This window comes from Platalea leucorodia, assembly GCF_965183815.1.
Source record: "Platalea leucorodia genome assembly, chromosome: 7".
In the NCBI taxonomy this organism is placed as follows: domain Eukaryota; kingdom Metazoa; phylum Chordata; class Aves; order Pelecaniformes; family Threskiornithidae; genus Platalea; species Platalea leucorodia.
Window position 1 is genome coordinate 6,088,172 of NC_138829.1, and position 27,756 is coordinate 6,115,927.

General features: G+C 42.5%; 2 protein-coding genes across 13 annotated transcripts; one reads left to right on the forward strand and one right to left on the reverse strand.

Annotated features, from left to right (window-relative positions):
- Window positions 1-25,410, forward strand: PSMA3 (proteasome 20S subunit alpha 3). 8 transcript variants are annotated; one of them, XR_014228863.1, is made up of 13 exons: window positions 1-98; window positions 1,083-1,165; window positions 2,270-2,393; window positions 3,411-3,512; window positions 4,939-5,012; window positions 5,605-5,677; window positions 6,656-6,721; window positions 10,370-10,416; window positions 12,881-12,948; window positions 13,091-13,155; window positions 13,730-13,821; window positions 13,925-20,237; window positions 20,847-25,410. XR_014228863.1 is itself a non-coding variant. In XM_082318225.1 (12 exons), exons 1-11 carry the CDS (start codon window positions 78-80, stop codon window positions 13,772-13,774), a joined length of 768 nt encoding a protein of 255 aa, XP_082174351.1. In that variant the 5' UTR covers window positions 1-77; the 3' UTR covers window positions 13,775-13,821; window positions 13,925-25,410. The 8 variants fall into 8 exon arrangements, 7 of the variants coding, with proteins under 7 accessions (XP_082174351.1, XP_082174352.1, XP_082174354.1 ...); XM_082318225.1 differs by having other exon boundaries at window positions 13,925-25,410; XM_082318226.1 differs by having other exon boundaries at window positions 18,297-25,410.
- Window positions 10,469-27,750, reverse strand: LOC309593526 (uncharacterized protein). Of its 5 annotated transcripts, none has more exons than XM_082318222.1 (3): window positions 26,770-27,750; window positions 25,319-25,434; window positions 10,469-12,807 (listed from the first exon to the last, which is right to left on the reverse strand). In XM_082318222.1, exons 1-3 carry the CDS (start codon window positions 27,460-27,462, stop codon window positions 12,774-12,776), a joined length of 843 nt encoding a protein of 280 aa, XP_082174348.1. In that variant the 5' UTR covers window positions 27,463-27,750; the 3' UTR covers window positions 10,469-12,773. The 5 variants fall into 5 exon arrangements, with proteins under 5 accessions (XP_082174348.1, XP_082174346.1, XP_082174347.1 ...); XM_082318220.1 differs by having other exon boundaries at window positions 25,319-25,437; XM_082318221.1 differs by lacking the exon at window positions 10,469-12,807 and adding an exon at window positions 13,162-13,405 and having other exon boundaries at window positions 25,319-25,437.
- Window positions 27,751-27,756: the final 6 nt, after the last annotated feature.

Genomic DNA, 27,756 nt, shown 5'->3' on the forward strand with positions numbered 1-27,756 from the left:
TGGGCGGTCGGCAGCGTGAGGGAGGCCGGGGCGGGACGGGGGGGCTCCGTCCGGCCGTGGCTGAGCGCGCCGCCGCCATGAGCTCCATCGGCACCGGGGTGAGTGCGGCCCGGCCCGGCCCGGCCCGGCCGCCCGGGGGAGCGCGGCCGCCGCCGCGGGGGCTGGCGGGGCGAGGGCGGGCTGTCAGCTCGGCCGCCTCGCCGCAGCGGGGCCCGGGCCGGAGCCGCTGCTGAGTCACTGCGGCCCGATAGGCTGAGGGCGGGGTCGCCGCCGGGGGCCCGGGGGGCGGCGGGGGCCGGGTCTCCCCTGACTCGGGCTCGGGGGGTGCGGGGGTGAAGCGGGCCCGGAGGGGTCTGCTGGAGCGGGGCCGGGGGGCCGCGGTTCGGCCGAGACTGCCGCGGAGGGGCCGCTTCGTTCCGGCCTCGGGGTTACGGGACGGGGCCTGCACGGGCCTCCCCGCGCCGGCGGGGGTCTGGCCCAGCCGCCCTGCTCTCCGCTGTCCCCTCGGGCCCGCCGCCTGCGGGGGCGGCTGCGGAGCCGCGGCCTCCCGCCGCCTTCCACCGCCGGCCTGGGCTGCTGGGGCGTGGATGAAGCCGGGACGGGGGGCGGGTTCGGCCGCGGGCCCCTCAGCGGGAGCTGGCGGAGCTGCTGCGCTCTGCTGCTTTTGGTGCCGGCCCGCAGCTCTGCTCTCATGTGCGAGCCTGCCTGTCTGCATAGCACGCTCCTAAGCATTTCAAATATATCCCTGTTTTTTTTTTTCAAAAATTAGAAGATAAATCGAAAAGGCACGCAGAAAGTTCCCGTAGGTTTTAAGTGCTGCATAGTGCAGGGTGATTTCAGACCTGTGCGACGCCTGGATTTGAAGTGTGGGCATATCCAGCACTGATGCAGTGACTTCTTGTAGCTGTTAGTGCGTGTTTGCTGCTGTTCATGCACCGTATGTGAGGGGGCAGCCTGCTGCTGGTACTGCATGGCCATTGATGTCATGCGGGTGACAGCCTTGCATTTTTAAATAAATAAACTTCTGAAAATACTGGGATATAATTGGTTTTTTTTTCTGAGTAGTGTGTTTTCTTCTTCAGTACGACTTGTCAGCTTCCACGTTTTCTCCAGATGGCAGAGTGTTTCAAGTTGAATATGCTATGAAAGCTGTGGAGAATAGTAGGTAAGATACAAATATCTGCATCTCTATCTGTTTGTTGGCCTTTTTTAAAGCAGTGTAATTGGACGAGACAAGGATGACGGCATTGCACATAAAATTATGTTGTTAAAGTTACTTCTGAGCAACGGTGTCCCTAGGTTCATTTTAGGAGGCTTCAAATTAAGTGTAAAAGTAGTATAATCACTTTTGCTTGCTAGAAATCACTTTTCAGACTTGCTAGGAGTCACTTTTGCTTGCTAGAAACAGATACGTTGTGGAGAATGCAAAGGAAGGCAGTAAACTTACTCATGTGTGTTAAGGGCAATAAAAATTTTATGCTTTGGGGCAAAATCTGATTGTAGGTTTCTTTATTACGTGTAAGGTGCTTCGCAGTTATGGTAGTAGAGCTGCTGCAGCGGTATCTAAAAGCCCATTTTATGGATGTGAATTGAGGCCCTGAAAGACTGATGTGCTCAGGGCCTCGTGAATGCATGACTTCATACGGATTCCTCAGGAAACTGAGGACATCCAAGTTCTGCTAAAGCTACATCAGCTTCTCTGAGAGTCTCTCTCTTCCCGCGAGCATCTGCAAAGGAAGGGTGTAAAGTGAAAAGCCCAGCTGTGCTCTAGCGGCAGTGAGATGATTGATGAGCATGGATGGCATGGAGACTGGATCGCCCAAGTGTCCGATTGTAGCCACAGGCTGCCAAATAAGGATCAGGGAAAGTATTTTGTGTAGTGGTTCATGGCATGGTTGGTAGTTCATGCCTGATAATGCACTTTTTGAGGGTTAGAGAAAGAGCTGTCACATCTCCTAGATCAACAGGGAATTTATCAAAAGGAGAGGTTAAACAATCCACGGTTTTCATGTTAGTGTTGTTCAACTCAGTGATAGGGCAGCAGCTCTGCCGTTGCTCCAAACGGTGCCACCGCTGCATGTACTCTGCCCAGAACTGTTGGGGTAGGGACTTCTGGCAGCCCCCTTGTTGTCTTCGATGCTAAAGTGGAGTTGTAACAAATCTACTTCTGGGGAAATTACGTCATTGCTTCTTGTGTTTTGTTAATTCTCTCTTACGTATTTTACACTACGGTTCTGTGTGAGAAACTTATATTTATCTTGTCTTTCAGTACAGCAATTGGGATAAGATGCAAAGATGGTGTTGTCTTTGGAGTAGAAAAACTAGTTCTGTCCAAGCTTTATGAAGAGGGTTCCAATAAACGTCTCTTTAATGTCGATCGACATGTTGGAATGGTAAGGTGCTGTTTTAGTTTTTCATAATTTGAAGGGGACTCCCCTCAAAAGTAGAAATCTATGTATCACAGAATCGGTAAGAAGTACATTAATAAAATAATATTAAATGTTTTTGTGTACATAGTTGGAAATGCCAGTGGATTTTTTTTTTACTGTTTTCTGTAATTGGTTGCACACACATATAGAGGTTAAGTCCAAATTTAAAGTATTAGACGTACATGTTTTGAGACTGTTTTAAATTTTTTAAAAATGTTTTTCAGCACTAGTTGTTCAAACTTGAATGTAAATATAAGCACAAGTGTAAAAGTCGTCCTTTTTATGCAGTTAACAAATAAGGTGTGCTGAGGGGAAAACATGGTGCATAGAAGATCATAGAATATCTCAAGTTGGAAGGGACCGATAAGGATCATTGAGTCCAACTCCCAGAAGATTCTCTTTTCAACAGTGCGGGAGTCAGCTGAATTCTGTAAAGACTGGCGTATAGATTACTGGCTAATCCGTAATAGTGATGTCAGGATGATATCAAGCAGTTACTACTGTGTGACAGAAATGCCTGAAACTATCTGCTGGTGACATCGCCAGTATTGGGCAGAGAGTTGGATTTGCTTCTAATCCAATTAGTCATATGAAACAGGAACAGAAATAGTGTATTGCTGTGGTTGTCTTTTTTGAAGTATTAGATGAAGTGTTATAATAAACAATACTTCATATATTTCATATTATAAATATTCATATCATATTATTTGGGTTAGTGTAGTGGTGCATAAGACACTATTTAATGTGAATTTTGGTTATTGACTTTTCCTAGAGAAATTCTGTACTGTATTAATATATAACCATATTGACATGTTTTGAGCTTGCTAGCAGATGAATAGCTTGATTGAATTCACTTGTAGTCGTACATAGAATTCAGTAAAGATCACTGTTAAGTCACGTAATTAGACTTTTGTACATTGATTTTATTAATAAATTATTACAAGGTATGTTTGGCCTAGCTGATGACAATTCTCATTTCAGGCAGTAGCGGGACTTCTGGCAGATGCTCGTTCTTTGGCGGACATAGCTAGAGAAGAGGCTTCTAACTTTAGATCTAACTATGGCTACGATATTCCACTGAAGGTAAGAAATGGGCACAGTTCACTCAGGTTTTCTGGCTTTCTTAGTCTTGACAGGGCAACCAGGGGATCAGGCCCAGTCAGCATGGGTTTAAGAAAGGCAGGTCCTGCTTGACCAACCTGATCTCCTTCCATGACAAGGTGACCCGCCTAGTGGATGAGCTTGGAAAGGCTGTAGATGTTGTCTACCTGGACTTTAGTAAAGCCTTTGACATGACTTCCCACAGCATTCTCCTGCAGAAACTGGCTGCTCATGGCTTGGACGGCGTACGCTTCACTGGGTAAAAAAACTGGCTGGATGGCCAGACCCAAAGAGTTGTGGTGAATGGAGTTAAATCCAGTTGGTGGCCGGTCACAAGTGGTGTTCCCCAGGGCTCAGTACTGGGGCCAGTTCTGTTCAATATCTTTATCAGTGATCTGGGCGAGGGGATCGAGTGCACCCTCGGTGAGTTTGCAGATGACACCAAGTTGGGTGGAAGTGTTGATCTGCTGGAGGGTAGGAAGGCCCTGCAGAGGGACCTGGACAGGCTGGGTCGATGGGCCCAGGCCAACTGTGTGAGGTTCAACAAGGCTCAGTGCCGGGTCCTGCACTTGGGTCACAGCAACCCCATGCAGTGCTACAGGCTTGGGGAGGAGTGGCTGGAGAGCTGCCTGGCGGGAAAGGGCCTGGGGGTGTTGGTCGATGGCCAGCTGAACATGAGCCAGCTGTGTGCCCAGGTGGCCAAGAAGGCCAGGAGCATCCTGGCTTGTATCAGGAATAGTGTGGCCAGCAGGAGCAGGGAGGTGATCGTCCCCCTGTACTGGGCACTGGTGAGGCTGCACCTCGAGTGCTGTGTTCAGTGTTGGGCCCCTCACTACAAGAAGGACATCGAGGTGCTGGAGCGTGGCCAGAGAAGGGCAATGAAGCTGGTGAAGGGTCTGGAACACAAGTCTTATGAGGAGCGGCTGAGGGAGCTGGGGTTGTTTAGCCTGGAGAAGAGGAGGCTGAGGGGAGACCTTATCGCTCTCTACTGAAACTACCTGAAAGGAGGCTGTAGCCAGGTGGGGGTTGGTCTCTTCTGCCAAGTAACAAGCAATAGGATGAGAGGAAATGGCCTCAAGCTGCGCCAGGGGAGGTTTAGGTTCGATATTAGGACAAACTTCTTCACGGAAAGGGCTGTCAGGCCCTGGCACAGGCTGCCCAGGGAAGTGGTTGAGTTCCCATCCCTGGAGTGGAGGTATTTAAAAGCCAGGGAGATGTGGCGCTTAGGTGCATGGTTTAGTGGTGGGCTTGGCAGTGCTGGGTTAACGGTTGGACTTGATGATCTTAAAGGTCTTTTCCAACGTAAATGATTCTGTGATTCTGTGACACGGAGAATTGAATTTTATTACTTGAGGTTTACTTATTTCCATAAATGAAGTTTTCAATTTTTTTTTCTTTTTCCGCTTAGCATCTTGCGGACAGAGTGGCTATGTACGTGCATGCGTACACACTATACAGTGCTGTCAGACCTTTTGGTTGCAGGTAAGTCTTTCAAACATGTGCTATTCGTAAGGATCTTTTGTTTCACAGTTGCCGAAACTATTTCGGTTGTGTAAGATCTTTTTTTAAACTTGGACTTAGTAACCTAGAATTCATCTTGTAAACAAATTCCCTTCCCCTTTCTTTTTGTGTGTGTGTAAAACCTTAGGTGAAGAATTCAGATTTGCATAACAGTATGCCAAGCTTCTACATAGATTGCCAGTTTGTCCCTGAATTTTAGAGTTGAAGAGTTGATGCTATTAAGTCAGTGACAGTGACGAAAGCAGAACTTTCCTCTACAATCATCCTGCTTACCTAAAGAGTAGGTTACAACTACTGTGCAGTTCTAGTACAAAGGGACTAATAAACTGAGATCTGCTGTCTAGTTACAGATAAGTAAAATGTTTCTGGCAACTTGCAGGTGCTGGGCTGTCATGGTAACACAGAACTGTTCAGACAAATTGCTTAATGGAACGTAGCAGGATAGTAGGAGTTTTCCTCCAGGAAGAATGTAGGAAACCTGAGTGGGTGTAGTCTTTATAATTCCGTGTGGGTTGGTAGGAGACATATTTCTAATTTCTCTTTTCCCCTCCAGTTTCATGTTGGGGTCCTATGATGATGATGATGGTGCACAACTATACATGATTGATCCATCAGGAGTTTCATACGTGAGTGCGTCAAAAATATTTCCATCGTGGCATAAGTTCTCCTTTTAAAAGTTCCTAGTTAAGAAAATAGTAAGTGCCATTCCAAAAGAGCTGTTAATTTTTTCTCTTTTTGTCTGGGAAGATCTCTGGTGAATCACTGCTTAAAATGAACAGAGCTGGCTTTTGCTCATTTGCATGTCCTTGTTAAACACACGTTGTGTATTTCTTAGAAGTACAGTCTTCATGAAACTAGTTTTAAAGCTTGTCTCTCAGAAATTTGGGAGTTCATTCCACCTGGCTAGATCAAATGAAAAGTCCCGCGCACTGCCCAAAAAGGGCAAGTATTGTAGTGATAACCCCGTTCACAAAATACTTCAGGTAGGAGAGGGCTTCAGATAAGAGCGGGTTGCTACTCTGACACTGGTGGCTAACAGCAAGTCACATCAAAATAGATACTTTTGTTTATTGTTGTTAGTGCTGCCTCTTCAGCTGTGTACCACACACAGGCTGATACACTCTCATACTGTTCTGATTTTTAAAATTTTCTTTCCTTTAAATATCCAATACCATAGCTGTTGAGGGAAATGGAAGTGCTTAATTTCTATGTGCTTGCACTTCAATATCTTCTCATGGTAGGTGGGTTTGTTGTGGTTTGTTTTTTTGTTTTTTTTTGATTCTGTAGAACTTCTCTAATTCTAGTTTGCTCTTCCATTTACTGTAATAACAATAAAAAAATTACCTATTGCAATAAATTGAGCAGTTATGTTTCTGTCCAGGAACTAATTTTCTATCAACAGTGGTGGTACTTAATCTAGTAATTGGGTTCTAGTCAACAATTTGGGAATGTGCCCCAAGAGAGAACAATGCACAGATTTACTGTGCATTAGCCTCTCGCTGTGTGAGTCGGGTGGGGGTTGTCATATGCTAGGTGACAGTAAGAACTGTAGAGGGCTTAATATTTAATTAAATGTGTGTGGTTTTTGTTTCTTTTCTTTTTAGGGTTATTGGGGGTGTGCCATTGGTAAAGCCAGGCAGGCTGCAAAAACAGAGATAGAAAAACTTCAGGTATGATGTTACAGTTTCATTGTGCTGTTTCAAGAAAAATATTCCTAGTTTATCATGTTACCTTTTTGGATGCCTAAAATATATAAAATAGAAGAGAAGCAGATGGAATATTTCCTTGTATGTCCTAGGAGGTGTTTTGGCCTCTATCAGCAGTATTTCTCAAGTCTTGCCCTTGGGCAATGGGCAGTCTCTAGGGAGTGTACATGTTTAAAACAGGAAGCATAAACATAACACTCCCATGCATGCCAGCGAGCAAAGCAATTGAGTGAATATGAAAGTGTAACTAAATTTTTAGTTGTGAATGAAAACCTTAGGGCAGCATTGTACAGGGTGGTATATTTTTTTTTTTTCCCAAAGGTTTTAGATGACCCTTTGGTTTAAAAAGTTGAAAAAAGCTAGTCTTGTTAAGGACAATGAGTGGAACTGCAGAATACTGAATGACCGCTGGCATGTTATGACTCTGAAAATGTAATGGAGAAAAATAAAATCCTTGCCAGGTAAGAGGGTGTTTCCCAGCTGGCTCGTGTTGAGGTACTGCCTATTTTTCAGAAGATGTGTTGAAGTAGCTTCTTGTTGCTGACTGAAAGACACCTTTCAAAACGTCTTTACGTGTCTGATGAAGAGGACTTTAGTGCTGTGAACACTAGGAAGAGTACAACTATATGGCACACCATGACTGATATCAAAAAGAGCTGTTTCTGTTCAGCATTTCCTGCTAGCACAACACTACAACTTGTCAGGTGTTACAGAGAGGTTCTGTCAGGGCACACCGAGGTGTTGTTTCGTAGCCTTGAGCATGCAAACAGTTGGCTGCATAAAACGAGTCCGTGAGAGAAGACTACTGAAACGTACTGAAGCTTGCCTTAAGCTGATTTAGAACTGTGTTAGAATCCTAAAAGACTTCTGTCCTTCTCTTCTGTTTTAATATCTGACACCCTTGGAACTGGAGACCATTAACGTGGGACAAAATCCTACTCCCGGTCTGTCTCACGTAATTCTTACTTAATACTCTGCTTGCATCTTATTTATGGTTTCGGTCTGCAGAAGTACATCACAGCTGTTCATGGAACTGTTCAGAGTTACTATGGTGCTTATACTTTTAAGAATAGTCTGTTTATGGTGCTGTAGCATCATAACTGAAAAATCATAGGAAAAATTACAATGCTCCTAGACTTGGCTTCATTCAGTCTTGAATCTGGTCAGATACTTGAATACCAAATTAGAAGTCAGAAGCCTCCAAGATCATCTGATCTTGATACTGGAATTGTGGCATCTGGGAAATCATAATTTCCATTTCCATGTGTGCAAATTGGCAGAAAGATAACAATATCTTGGGTAACATATAATTTACCCGCCAAAAAATTCATTTTCTGTACAGTGCTGGGATTTTCAAAAACTTCTGTTGTATTGACTGAGTTTTTGTACAGCTACTAAGTGTGTGTAATGCTTGAACTTTGCAGTAGAGCCTGTAAAATTTAGTACCTGGGAACAGCGGTGCGCTATGTGGCCTAACTGCATTTATTTATTTAACGGCTTGTTTGCAAAACGTCTTCAGTAATGCTTATGATCTTGTCACAGCAATGTGAAGCAAGCCCAGTCTTGCATGCCGATGCTTTTTGTTAACCGTAGGCTGGGCAGGTTTCCAGGTCAGAGTTAATTTTGACGAGGTGAATTTGTCAAAACTGAGATGGGAAGAAGACAGAAGTACAAAAGCTTTTTTGGGGTGATACAACCTACAGTAGCCTGTCAACTAAGGTTTGTTCCTGTGGAAGAGATGACTACAGGTGGAAAGTAAGAGGCAAGCAGGTAGTCAAAACCTTAAACTCGCCTTACAGGTACTGCAGAGCAGATACTGTGTCTGGGAGGGGATTCTGTCTGCGAAACCCTCATACGTGGCTGAGGGCGCAAGCAGAAAACACTGCATTGATCACAGCTGTTGCATCTCACGCAAACGTACGAGATCTTCAGCCATGGGAAAACTTGTAGTTGTGCGGAGAGTACTTGAATCTCTCAAGCTCTTCTGCAGTGCTTCTCATGCAGCTCTGATGCTACGTACAACTTTCTGATAGACAGACATAATCACAATTAACTCCTGTGATAAACTGTTACAGTGTTTACTCTTATTGTCTGCAGAATTAACATACCTGGGATGGGAAAAGTATAACGGCAAAAAATAAATTTACTTTAATTTTCTCTCTTGTAAATATGCGTGATAGTAGCAGACCTTTGGGGTTTCACATTTCACCGACTTCTATATGCATAAATACACATAGTAATTTAAATATTTCTGTGACACAAGTTATATTTGTACACAGCAGCCAGTGCTGTGTGTGTTATGGATCGAGTGTCACAAATGTAAGGGCTGGGGCAGTGGGTCTCTCTCTGTTTAGGAGACTCCTTGGGATGGGACTGCGATGGCATGGCTGCCTAACCAGGCATGGGCGGTTCTCCTCTGGCCCCTTGCTTCCGCGGGTGTGCGCTTCACCCAGAAAGTGCTGAGACACTCAGCGTGAACAAAGGACTGTTGTCATCTTAATTCCTTTACTAATGTCTCAAAACTAGCTTCCATGGTACGGTTTTGAAAACATTTTGAGAATCGGACAGGGATGATTAAAATATATATAATTAATGGGTTACATTCTGAGCTCAGTGTAAATAATGGGGAAAGAAAGAATTGGTAACTTATTTTGAACTTGAAAATCGTTTTATGCTACGGGAAGTGTCAGTAAAACGTGTTAATGTATTGGACTGCATTTTGTGACTAATGGCCCGTTGGTTCCAGCGAATAATGACGGGTGCGTTCTTGTGAGTGCGGTATCAAAGGCCGATGTCTGTCTGGTTTGTGCAAATGAAACCTTGAGAAAGGAAATGAGGCTAGTCTTGCTTCAACCCTGTATTAATGAAATATAGTAGAATATATTACTACTTCATAGCTCAGAAGAGTTGATGGGCAAGAGATTTGACCTACAAAGTGTAAGTTTATTATGTCATGGAAATTGGCAGGAGACTTTGTTTTGATTAACTCTGAAACTGTCAGAAGACTGTGATATAACAGTGAGAAAATATAGAATGAGATGCTGATACCTTGCTCAGGCATGCAGTTCCTTGCTAACACTGGAACAATATTCTCCTCTTAGGGCATTACTTAAACATCAAAATTGCTTGCATAAAATCGTGGTAAGACCGAAAGTATTACTGTACTACCTAGAAAGAATATGAATATTATACGTGAAAATATGGTGCTTCCCCCATATTATACATGTGGTTACTTTATGTCAGTTCATAGAATCATAGAATCAGTTGATCACAAAGCATCTAAGAACAAGTCAAGCTTTTATGAGGCTAAGGTTATCTGTTCAGCTTCTAAGCTTCCAGCTGATGAGTGCTTTAAACTGGGGAAGTTGTCACGTAACAGTTTTTTTCCATAGAATCTTTCAGCTGTAAAATTCTTCACTGGAAGAATGACTTACATATAGGAGGCTGAAAGACTCACCGTAGAGAATAAATTTAGTTCTAGTCTTAAATTTTTGTCATTTTTATCACTGCTGGACAGTAAGCTCATTAGGCATTTGCGCAGCCCCTCGTGTTCTGGCCTTGTGGAAATGGAAAACAGTATATCCTCTTAAGCTGTGTATTTTTTGTCTACAGATGAAGGAAATGACCTGCCGTGATGTTGTTAAAGAGGTTGCGAAAATGTAAGTCTCCAACCTTCTTTTTCCAACTGGACAAAAATCCGTACTGGTGAGCTTGCTATGGTTTCACAGCGAAGCTATTCCTTTTAAATTGGGTACCAGGTTTCATTTCTACTAGATGAGTGCTCATGCCGACTCTAGTATCTTCTGCTATTAATGTTTTTTCTCTTCTTGTGAGATGGGATATGTTACTCAGTACTCAAAAATGCTGAAGGATGTGAAAAATAGGCCTTTTGGTCTCATCTGCTGCTTTTTATAGGTGCAACTTGTGGCAGCAGTGGATTAAAGGTTAAACCATCTTAATATAGTCACTGGTTTTAAAATATGTAAGCCAGGTGATGGATGGGGGAAACTCCTTGGTGTCCCGATTCTGAAGAAAGAGCCGTACGCTTTGTTACGCAGATTGAACAATGAGCTGATGCTTCAGACAGTAAGCAGCAGTCCAGAAATGAAGCTGAGGTCTTTGACCCAGCCTTCCTATTTGCCTAAAAAAAGACTCAAGTGCTTAGGAAAGAAGCAAAGTATAACTCCTTGTTTCAAGATGTATATAGGGTAGAGCTGGTCTCATTTAAATGATAAAGCTTGATACCACATGAAAAGACTGGAAATATTTAATTTTCTATTTACTGATGCAATTTAGGACAACACATCAGTGATAGAATTGCCTGCGGTCGCTAATACTATCCCACAAACTCTACATGAGGATAGTGTATTTACAGGGAAAAAAAAGGTACCATTCAGTAAGTCATGTACTAGTGAGGGGAAAAAAGATACCAGGAAGAGAGAAGACTTTCTGCCAGGTAGAGCATGAATTGGCCAGTAGTAAACTATCTTGAAAATACTTTGGGAATTAGTATCTCTCAGAACAAATACAAGTATCCTTTCAGGTATCTACAGCACTTCATTTTAATGCTTTAGGGACATGTTCTGTGCTTGTTACAGATTTAATAATCTGCAGCTGCAAAACTCTAATCTCTAGCATTTTATGGCTATTGCTTAGAAGGTTGTGAAGAAGTAATAAATATGCTTGATCACTGGTGTTGCAGCGTGAGCTTATTTCAGAGTTTGTGTCTGAGGCTGTCACGGCAGCAGCCAGAGGAAAGAATTTGTGGGATCTCTATTCTTAAAACCTAGCAAGGACTTCAAAGCAGTTCTAAACCAGCACAAATAAGGCATGGATTTTCAAATAATGAAAAGACTTCTGTTCTTTAATTCTGCCTCACCTCAAAACAGCAGCTCTAGATGGAGTTCTGGTTTTCAGCTCAAATTCAGCTTCTTAGTAGCGTTTAGCAAGATAACAGAGATTTTAATCATTTTTTAAACCCTAAAATACTAGCCAGAGTAATGATTTCTTGTAACGGTACATTTTGTTGCAAAAGGCTTGTAACCAGCTGAACACATCAGAAAGGCCTAGAGATGATCTTAGGCGATGATCAGTTAAGTCCAGTCAAACAGTGACAGAAGGGCATCAGAAGAACATAAGCATATAGTGATACTTCCCTGGACACCAATGTTAACTTTGTTCTTTATATTTGTTCCACAATATTTTGATAAAAGTGCTTCAATTGGAAGTACTTAGTGTGGTGCTGAAGGTATCCTTCCTTCCTCCGCTATCTCCAACCTTTCTATGTTGGCTAGAAATACCTGATATTTTTCAGCTTTTGACTTACTAATGCTTTCTGAAACAAACTAAGGAATATAACCTTCTCAAAAAGTGAAGCCACAGGTTATTGTAAGTTCTACTATTGTCTTGTGTGTGTCTCAGCTCAGGGTTGTTACAGTTTGTTTACATGTTCTGCCACTGAGGACTATGATGCAGTCAAATCAGTATTGCTGTTGTAGGGTAACATCTTTATCCCGCAGACTAAGGAGTGATTTTACTAGTCTGGATGGTACTGCATATGCTGTAGTATCACTTGTAGTTTAAATTCTGATGACCATCACATTTGCCGTAAGTGTGGCAGTCTACACGGAGATCTATGTACAGGCTTCTAATTAGACACAAGATACTACGGTGTTGGGATTTAGTCTTAAGTGTAAACTGAAATAAGATTTACAGGGGAAATACAGGACACTCCTAACTGTATTATAAATAATCCAGCAGAATGTGGCAGAATTCTAGATTTAGATTCTAGATAATAGATTATAAATAATCTGGCAGAAGCAGGCGATGATGATGTAGCCTTGGTTCTACAGTATTTGAATCTTAATGTTTGTTCTAATTAGGATAACCTGAACACCTCAACCTGCATCTTAGCTGTAATCATTTAATGTATTGTTATACTAGCAATTAAGCCTGGAAAATTCTCTGCTGGTTTGTGTGTGTGTGGGCAGGGGAGAAGGCATGGGGAGAGCTTCTATTAACCAGAAGAAGAGTACTTCACCAGAAGAAAACTGTGAAAGGAAGAAAGTATATTTAGCCCATTGATCAATCTGTTCTAATATGTACTTTGTCTGTTCCTTCCAGAATCTACATAGTTCACGATGAAGTAAAGGATAAAGCTTTTGAGCTGGAGCTGAGCTGGGTTGGAGAAAGTAATGCATTTCTGTAATTTCTATAAACCATATAAAATCTATAACTTTCTGTAACTAAAGTAAAACATTGCTTCTTAAATTCACTCTGTATGTCAAGGTCTTTGTGTGAATTCTACTTAAGATGTACTCTTTTTATTGGCAGTAACCAATGGAAAGCATGAAATTGTTCCCAAAGACATCAGGGAAGAAGCAGAAAAATATGCCAAGGTAAGGTCTGACGTCGGTGTCGTCTCAGTGCTTCACTTGACAAACAAGTCCAGAGCAGAAGGAACTAACCGAAGGTTAGGCTTCTGCTGTTGTGGCGGCTGGAAAATGGGTAGTTACAACATGCATCACTTCAGCGTTAACTGCTGTTATTCTGAAGGCGGAATAGTGAAGTTGACAGTGTAATCCAGGGATAGTTCTTACTTTCAAAAACAGTGTAATTCAGCAGGCTTGCACAGGTGGCGTGTTTCTCCTTCAAAAGTAAATGTATTAACTCTTCAGCAGTGGTGTGAGTGAGTAGGAGAGGTAGTTCAGTCATGTTGCCTAGCACAGTTTTTAAAGATAACCAGCTGGAGAAAGCTAGACTTCCACCATTTAACAGCTTTGCTTTTGTTCTAAAAGTAATGATGGTGCTCAGTATTCTCTCATAAAGATATGAACTAGCCTGCAAAATACAAGGCTTTGGACAGATTGAGAGGATTGTGAAGCTACAGCAAAACTCATGTTGCTTATTATAGGCTGAATTATAAAACAACTGTTACACTATTTTTTAATTAAACTTTTTTTTTTAAAACAGGAATCTTTGAAAGAGGAAGATGAATCAGACGATGACAATATGTAACACATTGTTACTCCAAGACAAGTTCAACTTTTCTTAACTTGCAACAGGTTTGTTTATAATGTATTAAGCATGGGAAGCTGTTATGTACTTGTTGGAGGAAACTGAGTGACCAACTTGCACTAATAAATTTTCCATTTTACTGTCTGTTAGCTTTTATTTCAAAAGTGCACAGGCCAGCGTCATCAAGAAGCAACTGTACTCTGTATCAAAACAGACGTTTATCAGGCTGGTATTGTTTCCTCTTACTACAGCACTCTGCTTGAGCCAGGCTAGGTACAGAAAAACAATCTGCTTAGAAATTTGACAAGTCTCTTGTTTATACTGCGTAGTTTAATATTCAAAGCTAGTACTTGGTTATTCCTTGATGAACCAGTGTCATGATCTGGAGTTCATTCACAGCCACAGTCTGCGATTGCTCTTGGCAGCGGAGATGAGAACATACCTAACTGCGACACAGCTGGTTACAGGGTAGGGTGATGTGCACTGCTGACCACCCCAGACAGTCCACATAACAAGCAAGAGTGCAGGAACAGGCATTTTAATCTGAAGTATTAAGCCTAGGCTTATTTGAGGAGTAGGAGAAACTAAAAACTAATTCAACTTAAAATCGTGCTTGTGTTAAGTTCTAAAGCTGTGAGATCTATGAAGTAATGTAACTGCAATTAATGCTTGAAGAGCTAAACTATTTTTAAACGGCTTCATTCAGTTGTAGTTTCTGAATCAGCTTTATCAATTATTGACCCTCCCAGAAGTTGAAAACAAGCTTTCCTGCTTTCTTTTCCCACTTCCTAGGAAAAAAGACTGTCTAATCTAGTCACTTCAAAGTCTTGAAAGACACAGTAACAAACTGTTCTGTTCACTACCTTAAAACTCAGTTAAAATTGAAGTCTTGTTTGTACATGCAGTTAAAAGTCTAATGGTCATCTCATTCTAAAATGCATACTTTTCCAATGAATCAAACTCTTAAGCTTTGGTACTACGCACTAATGATCACCAGCCCTTAAAACAAAAGCTTTCCCTTACAGGTTTATTTTTTTATACTTTTTTTCTTTTGAAAAAACACCTGGCCTTCTATTGTCTCTTTTCTAATGGGACTACAAGATACAGGTTCTACTTCCTTTTTGTGACAAGGGAAAGTCAGTAGAGACAAGATGGGTCTGTCTGGATACTAGTGACTGTCTCAGGCTTAAGCCTGAGCTGGAGTCGAGCTACCTGAACTCTTGCCTCTCCGGCTGGGCGTAGCTTCCAAAGGCTGCTAGAACTCTTGACCAAGCCTGCCTGAGCCAACAGTAATCATGACCGTGACAGTCTCCTCCTGAGGCAATAGTACAGCTGTCACACTGAGTCAGCCTTTTGTTCCTTGTCACAGTTCTCCAAACCAAATTTACTACTGAAGTTTACTGCTGATTCAGCTGTTTGATTCATTAGTGAGCACCAGTCAGGAAACTGTACGTGACAGCAGAACTACTTGATTCTCTTCACTTTGTCTTTATTCTGTGCCTGAAGTGTTGCTGACAAACTGCTAAAGGGAAGTTAAAAGCCATCCTCCTGCGTGGTTACACACATCCATCCAATCCTTTCAGTGACAGCCATTCAGAATTAGGGACAGGCAGTATAACAACCATCACACAAGTCAGGTCTCAGGGTTAAGCAAGAAGAGCAAGATCTATTGTGTGTATTTACAAGATAAAGTGGAAGGAAGATGGGAAAAGATACAGCTAGGAAGAGAGCAACCTACTTGCTTATTCAGAATTTCCAAGTTGCCATGTTCTCTAGTAAGTAGCTATCTAAAAAGCTCCTTTGCAGAACCACGTTCTGATTTTTTTCCTTGTTGTGGAAGGGTGTAAAGTCCACTGAGAAGCAATTCAAGCACATGTGCACTTTGCAGTGGATAGTAGTACATACTAAGTGCTGCACAGCAGTCTTGCCTGTTATGGCAACAGTTAGTTAAACAATACCAAAGTGATTATTACTGTCAGGTTCTTTTCCAAATTAAATCACTGAGTTATCAGAGTATAGGCTCAACCTGTTTATGAGATTTGATCTTTATCTATGGTAAGGGAAAAAATGTATTACTTTTATTTCCATTGACTGTAGATGGGGAAAAGAAGAAGAAAGTGAGTATTAGAAGGTGAGGAAAAAATATTTGCATTTATTCAGAAGAGGGGGTCAAGGACAAAAAAAGCAGGAAAACACTGAATAAGCTATTTTAGTATTGAAATTTCCCTTAACTTTAGACATAGAAAGCTAGCAGGCTTCTATCTGATCTGCAATTAAGCATTGCTACCTTTTAACAATAAGGCCCAGGGAACATTAGAGTAGATTTCTATTCCAGGACTCCTCTCATGTCAGCAGAAAAACTACTGCAAACTCCCTGTTACAGCTGTTTTTGTAGCCTTAACCCAGTTGCTAGTTACAGTTCCAACAGGCATAACCAACAAGACAACCACATTGCATTTAACAATTAACTAACTTACTAATTTGAAGCTAGTTACTTAAGAATCCTTAATTATACAGCTGTGCAGTAGCCATCATAATGTTTCACTAATTTAGTCCACATATGATAGGCTAAATGCCAACTTCAATGAATTTTGCTACTGAGAATTAGTATTTACTTGTTGCTGCGTCAAGCAGGGGAAGAAATCTTCCAAAAAGAAGTGGCTACTCATGGCAACACGGACTACGTGAAGACTTAAAAATGCAGTGGGACAGCACAGCATCATTAAACTTTGATTAAATGTTGAAGACCATGGTTTGTTTTTTTTCTATATAGAGCTGTCTGAGGCAAATCACTTGGTGAAAGGTAAGCTCCAGAAGGGCTCAAGCTGGATCTGAGATTATTATTTAAGTGAGGACAGGACTAGATCTGTTACAGAACAAGAGAAAAGAATATTAAACCTCAACAAACAAAAGCTTACTATTAGCAGAGGCTCTGTTTTAAGTACAGGACTAGGAAAAAAAAAAATAATCTAGCTGTATTGTAGATGGTCACTTACCCTCCAGGCTTAGACAGTATCTAGGGTGAAGAGTTTGATTTAAGCCCGGAGAACAACTGATCAGGTAGCAAAAAGATTTGAAAGCTTCTACCAGTCAGTCTCCTGTAGCTTCAGCTGTGGGGCATGTCTGGAGAAAGTACGTATGCTCAGAGTCTGCAGAGTTGAAGCTCCAGAAGAGCTGTTCCTCAAGACAAAGGATAACACGTGCTTCTACTTAAATCTTACTACTTTTGAGCAAGCTCACTCTGAGAGCAGCGAGTCTCATAACATGCCAAGGGACCCGGGCAGGCCAGTTGGCTGGCTCAATTCAGAGCCGCTTGCAACAGATGCAAGCCCAGTATGAGAGACCCAAGAGCAGTGGCCTGTGACAGCGACCTCTCAAGGCTCCCAGAACCAGCCTTCAGCAGCAGAGGCAGCATGCTTTCCTACAAAAAATATGGCTTGGATCCCCTTCCCCAAAATGAAAATTAGCTTTTATAATTGGCTTGGAAATAGTCAGTTATAACTTCAGTGTAACATTAAAATGTGAAAATGCATTGCAAGGCTAACAAACGGTCAGGGTAAAAGTTTCTAAATCAGAGATGTAGAGCAAGAGGTGATTCTTAACAGTCTCATTTGGATTGTTTCTGCTCAAAGCACTGGGACGTTTCAGTTCTGACGGTATCAGAAGCAGCATAATTAGCCCATACCAAGCAGCACTTCTTGCTTTAGGTTCCACAAGTAACCTCCTTAGCCCAGACTCTGGCCATTTATGGGAATACATAATAAAGCAGAAAGTCAAATACCCACTTGGAACACATAACTGCAGTTCTTGCCATGCTGAAACATTTCATGTTCAGAGTTTTAATGGCATGTGCTCTTGCTTAAGACCCAAAGCACAGCCTTTAACAGAACACCAGAAAGGAAGACTGTATAGACCAACTCCTCTCTTAGTTTGAAGTCATCCCTCCACCAAGGAGCATTTTAAAAATACATCGATCGAACAATGACACAAGAGTAGGATGTACAGTAAGATGCTTCCTCTTCCTTTAAAGTCTCGTACATCCACTGACTGTTACTCAGCACCTGATGAATCACTGCTGTGATATTTAACAGGACTGGATGTGTCACATTCCCCGTTACAATTATTTAGTCAGCAAGTCCACATGCAGAAGCCTTGTTAAAAGAGAATTAAGAAGGGAACTATGGTGAACTGCAGATGACAAATTAAAAAAAAAATAGGCTCCAGTATCTAGTTTACTTACATACATCTCCATTACTGCACCAGGATGGATTTTAGAAGATGCAACTGGACTTGCAGAGTTCAAAAATCAAGTTTAGGCTATTGCATCAGGATAATCAATTTTTATTGTTCGTAGTACTTTTACATGGCCATAAAAATGACTGGTTCAGATAATATCTTCATTACAACCAAATAGTACTGCTTATGAAATTATGGTAAGATTGAGCTGTTAGAAGCTCATAGAAGAACAGCTCACAGAAGTAACCCGTATGTAAAATTACCCTTATGGGTATCTGCCACACAGGAATCCCCAGAAGAAATACTACTGATCTGTATTTGGTGCTGACTCTCAGAAAGGAAACATTTCAAGCAGAATGTGTCTCGTGCAGATCTGAAGTATGCCAAGCATCAGGGCACTTGCTGCTTCCTTCTCATCACCAAAACTAGCTTGATGGCCTGAGGTCAAAAGCCCGACATGCTGAAAGCGTGACTGTCCATACGGACGCAATACGGCTTGCGATGCTATCTGGCTGTATCGCCCAAGTCACCCTTAAGGAAGGGGATTCGGAATAACTACATACGCTGTTTTCCAAGTCTCTTCCTGAAGATAAAACTGTAACCATAGAAGGGAACACAAAACAGTGAATTCAACAATGCATCTTAAGCATTTATCAGCTGGAAGATAATCATGACCTTAAATAAAGTGCACAGTTTCAAGATTCTGAAGAGAAAAATAGTATTAGTTGTCATGACAATTTTGAGACTGTAATAGCACCAAAAGTACAGTACGGAGACTGTTCTCTCCCCTTCCTTTTCTTCCTTCAGTTCCGTATGCCGGTAAGACAAGGACTGGCTTTTCCTCCACCCACCAGTTTTTCAAGTTACATGCAGCAAAGAAGTTACTTTTACTTAAGAATTGAGAGCTATTTTGAGACTCCAACTGCTTGTAACTTTCCACCATATAAGATCTCGCTACCTATTATGTCTAATTATACAGAGTTGCAGAAAACAGGTGGTAAAAGAGGTAAGAGCGTAGCCTTACTGTTTGTCCAGTAAATACATTCCAGTATTTGAGCACATGGGATCTACAACCAAGCTCAAACCAAGTCTCCTAGTTCCAGATGGACTAAGCAGCCACCATGCAGCACTCTTTCATCTTCAGTACATTGCTATTAAAGGACTGTGAAACAGTTGTTTAAAAATGGTTCTTACAAGTTGCTGTGCCAACCAAAAATGGACAACTAGAATAAAGCAGGCAGCAGCATCACATAGTTTATAGTCCTAACATGTGTGTATAATCGGATACGGGAAAAACTGAAATCCCCTGAAGTCTCCCCTAAAGACAGCATAAGAACTACCCACTAAAAATACCATTTTAGGTGACGTGGTAAGACAAGCCAAATAAGAATTAAGAAAGAACATGAGGTGCTTTATTGCTGCATAAAGTTACATATCATTTGGTATATGTATTGTCTGCATATCCAAAATACATTTGTTAAGATTCCAATTTCAGCAGATTAATAGTAGGTTCAATCACAGTAAATTCACCCAGAAGCTGACACATTCCAAACATACACACACAAACCCCCAAAACCCACCCAAGGGATGCCCAAGTTTTTGAAAAGTGGAATTTATCTTCTTTGCAGAGATTTTAGAAAAGCAGGAATCTGCTACTTTCATTATTTCAGGGAAGGACAGAGAGCTATTACATTAGAGTGCATTAACAGGTGTCAAGAGCAGCAAAGGAAGTGGTAGATGACTTTAACAGAATGCTTACACGCAGCTCAGTTCCAGCTCTAATTCTAGGTGTTTTCACAGTCTACAAAGCACACCACTTGAGAGGCTATTTTTTCCAAATACTTTTCTATATACATCAGCAATAGAAAAAAAAAAAAATGTGAAATACTGTTTTAGGAGGCAGAATCAAAATGTAGCTTAATGTCTTTCCTGTCAGTCAGTTTAAAAAACAACTACTTCCCCCAACCAAATGCTTGTTTCTACACTCATACCAGTTTGTCCCCCATTCTGCTGCTTGCAAGGAAGAGATCACTCCCACACCAATAAAAGATCTTCCATTGATGCAGAATAATTAAACTCTCCAAAAAGACATGTATTTTACTCTTTCAGAGTTCTGGATGTCACACAACACAGCTCATTTCAGTGGTTCTGTTTACAGCTGTACTGGTGTAACTAATGGGGTGACAGACTACACAGAAGCGCCGCAGGGGAAAGCATATCCCTGAAGGTACAACCCTCCTGCAAACAGTACAGTCTTGCAATTAATTCACAGGTTAAGTGTGCATTACACAGTGTTGATTGGTCAGCTAACTCCCTGGCCACCTGGAAATTACCTACCTGTAATAATATTCTCCAAACAATAAACACAAATAAAAAATCTTATGAAAAAGGCAACTAAGTAGGAAAAAATTCAGAATTTAATCACTGGCCAAACTGTAGATTTTCACTAACAGCAGCTACTTATAGCTAAAAACATTTAATTCAAAAGATGGAGGGTATTAATGCTTTTAAAAAAGAATCAATACTGACCAACTGCAGTCTTGTTAGCTGAGGCTGAAAAGTAAGTTAACCCTAAGTGACTGAAGTAATTTGGACAAGCAAAAGCCCTAGAAGAAAGGCCACGTAACCACTGCCTTCACAAGCTTTCTCTTGCTGAGCAACCATGCTTTGCAGAAGTAGTGCTTGCTTCTTTGTGCTAAGCCACATACTATTAGTGGCATACCCATTGCTTTCTGGAGGCGAGTTACAAGGAAAGACCGTGCATCTACAGGCCCGATTCAGCTGGAGCATGTTGCTTTACAACCTGCATCTGTAACAATCTTATTTTCACCAACAGCTTATCGGTGCTGACAAGCTTGAGAGTGACTCCTACGCTGGCAGGTGGACCATGTCCGAGCGCTCACCATCAGTATTAGAACCCTATTTTTTTTACCTCTGCAAGTACAGAAAGATATATTTTAGTAAAAATCCAAACTGAGCAAGCTGCTTACCAGTGTCTGAAAAAGCTTGTGTATATGAGAACATAGCTCTTGACAGCTATGTTTCCTTCTTGTACTTTTTAACATGGCTACTTCTGCAGCAAGAAGTCTTATCAGGAGACAGGGATGGGGGGAAAAGGCCTTCCAAGGTATAAACTAGCAACAGGTAGCACAAGCAAGGAAGATTCTTACTTCAGATTGGCCATGACAGATCACTCAAAACTACTTCTGAAAAAACAAGAGACCCCTGAATCTGCTCACACAGGTATGGAGAAATTAACCCAACCAGAGTTAGTTCTCTTTCCCAAAGTGAAACAACAGCCTATTTCAGCTCTCCAGCATCAGCAGCAATCGACATCGTAGATATGGACAGCATTAGACACCTATTCGGTATACATTTACTCCCAGTCTGGTATCACGAAAGGCTAAAAAAGCGACCACACCGTTGCTCCAAAGTAGATATCAGAAGTTAAATATTTAAGGAGGAATACCTTCTATTTCAGAAGCTTAGCTTACTCAGAAGATTGCAGTAAGGTTCTTCAAATACAACGTGCAACCTCATTGAAATGTTAAAACTTTAAAGACTTTCTCCTGTTAGTTTTCATAGCAATGAAATATGTAATTGCCGCTCCCAAAACCACACAGTTTTTGCATTCAGGTTTTACCCTGTATGTTTGATTTAGATGGGAGGTTACTCAAGCAGTAATATTTATAAGAAGATTTGACTCCATTAGGAAGAATACAGACTATTTAGAGATTCAGATGGAAATTTAAATGTTTTCAACTTAAGTTTATTTCAGGAACACTAAACCATATTTGCTCTGTAGACTGGTGACTGACTATATTTACACAGAAAACCACTCCCCCAATCCTGTAGAAAAACCATTTCTTCTCACCTTGAAAGATCAAAAGTTCCGCAGATAAAATGTTCACATCAGTAATAATATGTCTACAGCTCAGAAGCCAGGAAAAAAAGCTGTATGCTGTAGAGATAACTTGGAAGCCAGTTATAAAGTACAGAGAGTTTTAAAAATCAAAGTTTACAATACTGGAATGGCTGATGCACGAACATGGCCCGTAAGTGTACGTGCATAGGATGCACTTCTAGTACTAACTAGCATCTTGTGCCTGTCAAAAAAAGTTACTCATAAAACCTGAAACAGAAGGTTTGATTACTCACTAGTGACAGGTAGATCTAATCCTTTGCCTTTACTGCTGGCATTTAGAGACAAACTGTTATTTTGAAAAATACGTAAGGATGCTCTCCTTCAGCAGTTCCATGAAGTAACATTACTACCCAGAACAGTAACTAAATTCTCATTTCAAGCACCTACTTCGAGTTTTGAAAGACAGACTCATCACTTGATTGCAGATGATGACAACCGAAGTCCTTTGCCACATCTAAATTAAAGCTGCTGTACACATCTTCATTTTCTCTGTAGTACTGTGCGCTACTGCCTTGCCACACTGCACAACTTCCCCAATGTAGCTGTAATAGCCTCGCTATTGTCACCAATGTGAACTTGTAGTCCTTAGAAATAATACAAGAAATTAAGTGGATTTCAAATTCTGTACCCTGCATGCCTTTGCTAGGCAACAGAGGAGAAATTAAACATCTATATTCAGATAATTTAACAGCACACGACAAAACATGCAAAAACTGGCTTTAGAATCCAATCTTAAGTAAACCCTGGCAAAAGGCACCCTTCTTCCATAGTTGCTAAATTAGCTAACGTTAACATTTGATACAAATATGTTAACTATCATAATAGAAAATTACATACCAGAAAGAATAAAAATAGTCTCTTACAATACAGCTCTGATTCTGTCCAAACACAAGATTACCAAATCCGTCTTAAAAAAAAAGGAACGTTTTATGTTTGGAATTAAAAGATTGCATGATACATGCCAAAACTCCCCCGCACAGCTAAGAGGCTAGGACGAAAGCAGCAGTTACATCAGTTGAGAACTAAAACCTCTTCTCTTGGTGCTAGGCTGCTAATAACACATCAGTTAATGCATCACTGATTACTGCACACAGTTTATAACACATGGGATTGTAGTTAAGATCTGCAGCCACAAAGCACAACAAAGTCTGGACACAGCTTATTCACGAAAAATGGGACTACTTCTCCCTGGAGGTCTCTGAAACCACTAACAAGAGCTACTCTGACAAGCTGAGCACATAACATCGTTTTACAAGTGTTACTGGAAAAAGCAACTACAAAGTGAGTATTATTGTTAGCCGCAGAGCTGACAGGAAACCCAATTCTGAGATTTTTCCTCACACAAATATTTACGACGGAGTACTCTATGTCGTAAATATTTTCATGATTATTCATATCCAGAAGAGATACTGCACTGCTGCAAAACATACCCATGCCAGATCCAAGAAACCACCACTAAACTTCAGTGGATACCAGGCACTAATTCAGGCTTCCTAAGGGTCGCTAAACTTTGTGTCTTCTCCAGCAGCAACACTCACAAGGAAACGATGAAAGACAGCATGCTCAATTATGTTTGAAAAACTAAATATCCATTGTTCTCAACATGGGGACAGGAATGTGCCAGAGCTGGGGAAACTCTAGGTAAGCATTTTGCATTACCAGGTGTTTTTGTTTGGGTTTTTTTTGTTTTGCTTTTGTATTCTCTCTCACACACACAATAATAAATATGAAGGAACTTATTGCTGATAGTTAACAGTAAAGCACAATATTCTCCATGACTAGGAAAAAAGGTTTGACCTTTCATTTTTATAATTCAGCTATTAATGACTGAACTTTTCTGTCATCAGCTTCACACTCATTGGGATTTTTTTTTTCCTTTATACCTGCACACTAAGTACTTCACAACTTCCTACCATGCTCTTATCTGAGCAGTTTGCAATCACTTAGATAATAAAGCTTTGTGGGAAACATACTTCTGACCTTCATTTGTACAGAAATACAACAGTTCCACACAGACAGAGGTTCTGAACCGCAAGGCAGATGCTTGCTCAACCACCACTGGAAACATGTTGCCTGTTTACTGACAGAATAGAAACACCAAGGGGAAGAGCATTTATAAAAAAGGAGAACTAAACACTTGAGACAAAAATAAAAGAAGCTAAAAGTCTCCTGAACATCTGCAAAGTCTGACAGAGTAGCATAGTATTTCATTACATGCAAAGCAGCTCAGTGTTAGGAGAAGAATCAGCTTTTTTAAATATTTCTAGAATATTTTGGCTGTGATTGTATGTGTATTCTGAGTTCTTTTATCTACATGTAAATGCAGTATGTCAAGAGCAATATGTGACTACTGAACAGAATTAAAACATCTTACTTATCCCAGAAATATCTCTTCTCATTACTTTGTTTCTCTTCAAGGAAGTCACACGATACATTCAACAGTTTTATTTGGCTGCTACTTATTCTGCTATTCTTATAAAGAATACTGTAAGATACAGACATTCCTGTACTTGCCTTTTCCTATTGAGTGCCACATATATGGAAGACTTTAGGCAAAATTTCTGTACATTCTGCAACTAATACACCAAAGACATTTTTAAGTACATTACTTTTTCTAATTTACTTACAGCCATCACCTAAACTCTAGAATTACATCTTACCAAAGACCACTGTCATGCCTAGAGTACCTTGATGCTTTCGTGTTAACTGTTTTTAAATTAAGAAGCCTTGTGCTAATTTGCACAGGCAAAGACCAAAATGCCTATCTCCAGGTGAATCTCTTGTACTGCAGCTACAAGACCTTTGGTACTAACATAGGACACATGTTAGTACAAGTACTGCTGCTTTTGACAATGATGTTAAAAATGTTTCTAGCTTATCGCTATCTATTTACAGAGCGATTAGGACTTACTATGACTGTCTTATTCTAGAGCTTCTAACATGTTAACTTTAAAAAGTTAACAGAGTGGTTCATGATAAAGTGGCTCATGATAAAGTGGCTCACAAAAGAACAGTCTGCTGCTCATTTCTTCCACTCATTTCAACTGTTTCCCTATAAGGGATCGCACTGGGGGACGGGGCACAGCTGCAAGGATCCAGTATAGCCAAGCTGTCTGAAGTCTCAGGGCTAGTTAACACTGACATACATTTAGGATGTAAAATTTCAATATCATGGTGTAACTCTGAGTCCTGAAGTTCATCTTCCAATGAAAAGTTATTTTAAACCAAAATTAGGCCCTTTCTCTGGCTTGCCAAAAGCACAGCCTTTTCATTCCATTATACTAGACATCATCCCCAAGTTGTGTGAGAATGTTTACGCTCTTTGTTGAGCTGCCTAGCCAGGCGTTCTTAGGTGCTTTAAATACCATAAAAGAACAAGTCACCTCTCCTGCTGACTGGCTACTGAGTCCTTTTGCTCACAACAGCTAGATGGGTGAGGTGCCACGAACTTCCTAAGCACGCCAGCTGTAACAGATACATCCAGGTGGACAGGATTTTTCTGCTAGAAATCAGAAACAAGACTGATTAGTTTTGTCACAAACTTATTTATTGAACAGTACTACACTTAGTACAGAGATACAAATCGTGCCTCAAAAAAAGCTCACAATCTAAGTCATGATTTGGCCAATACATTCCACAGAGAGATCAGTTCACACTCAAAGTGAATTTTTGAATTTTTAATATTTGGGTTAGATTTAATATATCCTAAGCAATAATTTGCTCTTCAGTTTATCCATACATGAAGTGGAACTACAGCACAGAATCCAAGTTCCCTCAGCACTCAAAGAAATGCCTCAAACTTTTATACATTTTGTACACGTCCTCAAGCATCTTTATATTTTCAACCCCGATCCAAACACCAAAACTCTAGAGCCACCCTTCCCCCACGTTAGACATCTCCTGCAGTCAATTCTAAACATGCCTCACGTGCATTATGCCACAGTAAACCTTCAGAGCTTAGCTAAGTTATACACCGCATTAAACTCGAGAACTGTCCCTTTGCTTGCTGCTTTCCAAAGCATCAGACTTAATTAAAAAAAAAAAAAGCAAAACAAAAAACCACCTTCAAATCAGAACTTACATGGAAAATACACATAAACTAACAATCCACTTCTGTCAAATTAGCACAATGGATCTCTTCACTACATTGATAGGTCCCTCCGCTGTTGCTTTAGATAAAGGCAAGGTACGTCCTGTAGCTGAGTGAGCACTGTCAAACAGATGCTCATTACTCTGTGGAAAAATAATGGATCTGCATTACAGTCAACTATAGAGCAAATTTTATATAAGAAGTCGAAGTGTGAAACTAATGTTAAAAATACATAATTTTATTATAGGCTTCAGCTACTAACTCCTATTTAGTAGTGTCAAAGCTAGCCTCCAACACCAAATTCTCTTAGAGGACCTCTGACAGGTGCAGATACCCTGCCTTGCAAGGCCGCACCTCCAGAGAGCATCCATCACAGGGATGGAAGGACCGGACAAGACTACAGTCCCCCCACACACCCCGAAAAGCACTCAGCCCCGTCAACACTAGCCTTCCCCTGCCCTTGCTGCGCCTTCCTGTGAAGGGATGACCTCAGCCGCCTGGCAGGAGGCCAGGCAGCCGTCAAAACCGCCAGCACCACGTGCAGAAGCAACCGGGCAGCAAGAGACGGTCACGTCCCCCTCCCCGGGCTTCACCCCAAATGCGTCATGGGCAGCAGGGGATGATTAATGGCGACGGAGCGACGCTTTCCTCCGAGGGAAGCGCAGCCACCCGTGCCCCGCCCGCACCGGCTGCGGGACCGGCGTGAGGGGAAAGCGGCGCACGGGCGGCGCCTGCAGCCCCTACCTGCAGCCCCGGCGGTGTCTCTGCTGGGGCGCCGGGCAGCGACCGCGGCGGGCGGGCGGGCGGGCCGGCCGCCTCAGCGCCGCCGCTCGACTCCGGCGGGCTCCGCGGGGAGACGGACGGCGGCTGGCGGCTCCGCGCCTCAGCGGCCCGACTCCTCCGCGCCCTCTCGGCGGGCGGTTCCGCCGCGCACCGCCAGAGGCGCCGCCGCCCCTCCATGGCCGCCGCTTCACTTCCGGGTCCGGCCGGGCCCGCTCCTGCGCCATCGACCGCCGAAGCGGGAGAGGGGGCGACGCGGCCGCCGCCGCCATCCAACGCGAGGCTGGGCCACGGGGAAGAGACGAGGCGCGGCCTCTTCGGAGCACAGGAAGAGGCTTCCCGCCGAAGCCCATCGCCGCTGCCCGCCGCCAGGGCACGGCCCCGCGGCTCCCCCGCCTCCCCCCCGCGGGAGAGGCGCCGACCACTCCCGCTCCCTTCCTCCCGCGGCCTAAAATGGGAAAGAGCCTCACACAAAATGGCGCCGGGAGGCTGACCGCCGCGCGTGCGCCCTGCCCGCCCCGCGTCGCCGCCGCCGCAGGACGCCGTCTCCGCCCCCCTCCCTCCCTCTCGTCCCCGCCCCACCGCGTCTCCAAGAGACGGCTGGCACCAATCAGATCGCGGCGTTCCTCTTCCTGTCCCCCGCGGGTGGCCAATCATCGCGCTCAGAGCTACATCCGGATCCAGCCCCTACCAATCAGCCGCGAGGAAACGCTGACTTCACTTCAACCTCCGCCAATCGGCTGGCCTTTAGAAGGAGCGCCAATCAAAAGTCTCCGTGGCGCTACCTGCGTCGACCGCTGGCCAATGCCCTCTGCCGGCCGCCCTGTGACCAATGGGGGTGCTGTCCGCGGCGCCCAATCCGGGCGGGGCAGGGCCCCCGGGGCGTCAGGAGGGGGCCAATGGGAGTTCAGGCAGGACAGATTCTGCTCAACAGCTTGTTATTGGGCTCGG

Coding starts and splice junctions, on each gene's coding strand:
- LOC309593526 (XM_082318220.1), bottom strand. CDS start 27,462: ATGATTGGCCACCCGCGGGGGACAGGAAGAGGAACGCCGCGATCTGAT. Junction 25,438..26,769: donor AGACACCGCCGGGGCTGCAG/GTAGGGGCTGCA, acceptor TCTGATTTCTAG/CAGAAAAATCCTGTCCACCT. Junction 12,808..25,318: donor GTAGCCAGTCAGCAGGAGAG/GTGACTTGTTCT, acceptor TTCCTTTCACAG/TTTTCTTCTGGTGAAGTACT.
- PSMA3 (XM_082318225.1), top strand. CDS start 78: ATGAGCTCCATCGGCACCGGG. Junction 99..1,082: donor TGAGCTCCATCGGCACCGGG/GTGAGTGCGGCC, acceptor TTTCTTCTTCAG/TACGACTTGTCAGCTTCCAC. Junction 2,394..3,410: donor TCGATCGACATGTTGGAATG/GTAAGGTGCTGT, acceptor TTCTCATTTCAG/GCAGTAGCGGGACTTCTGGC.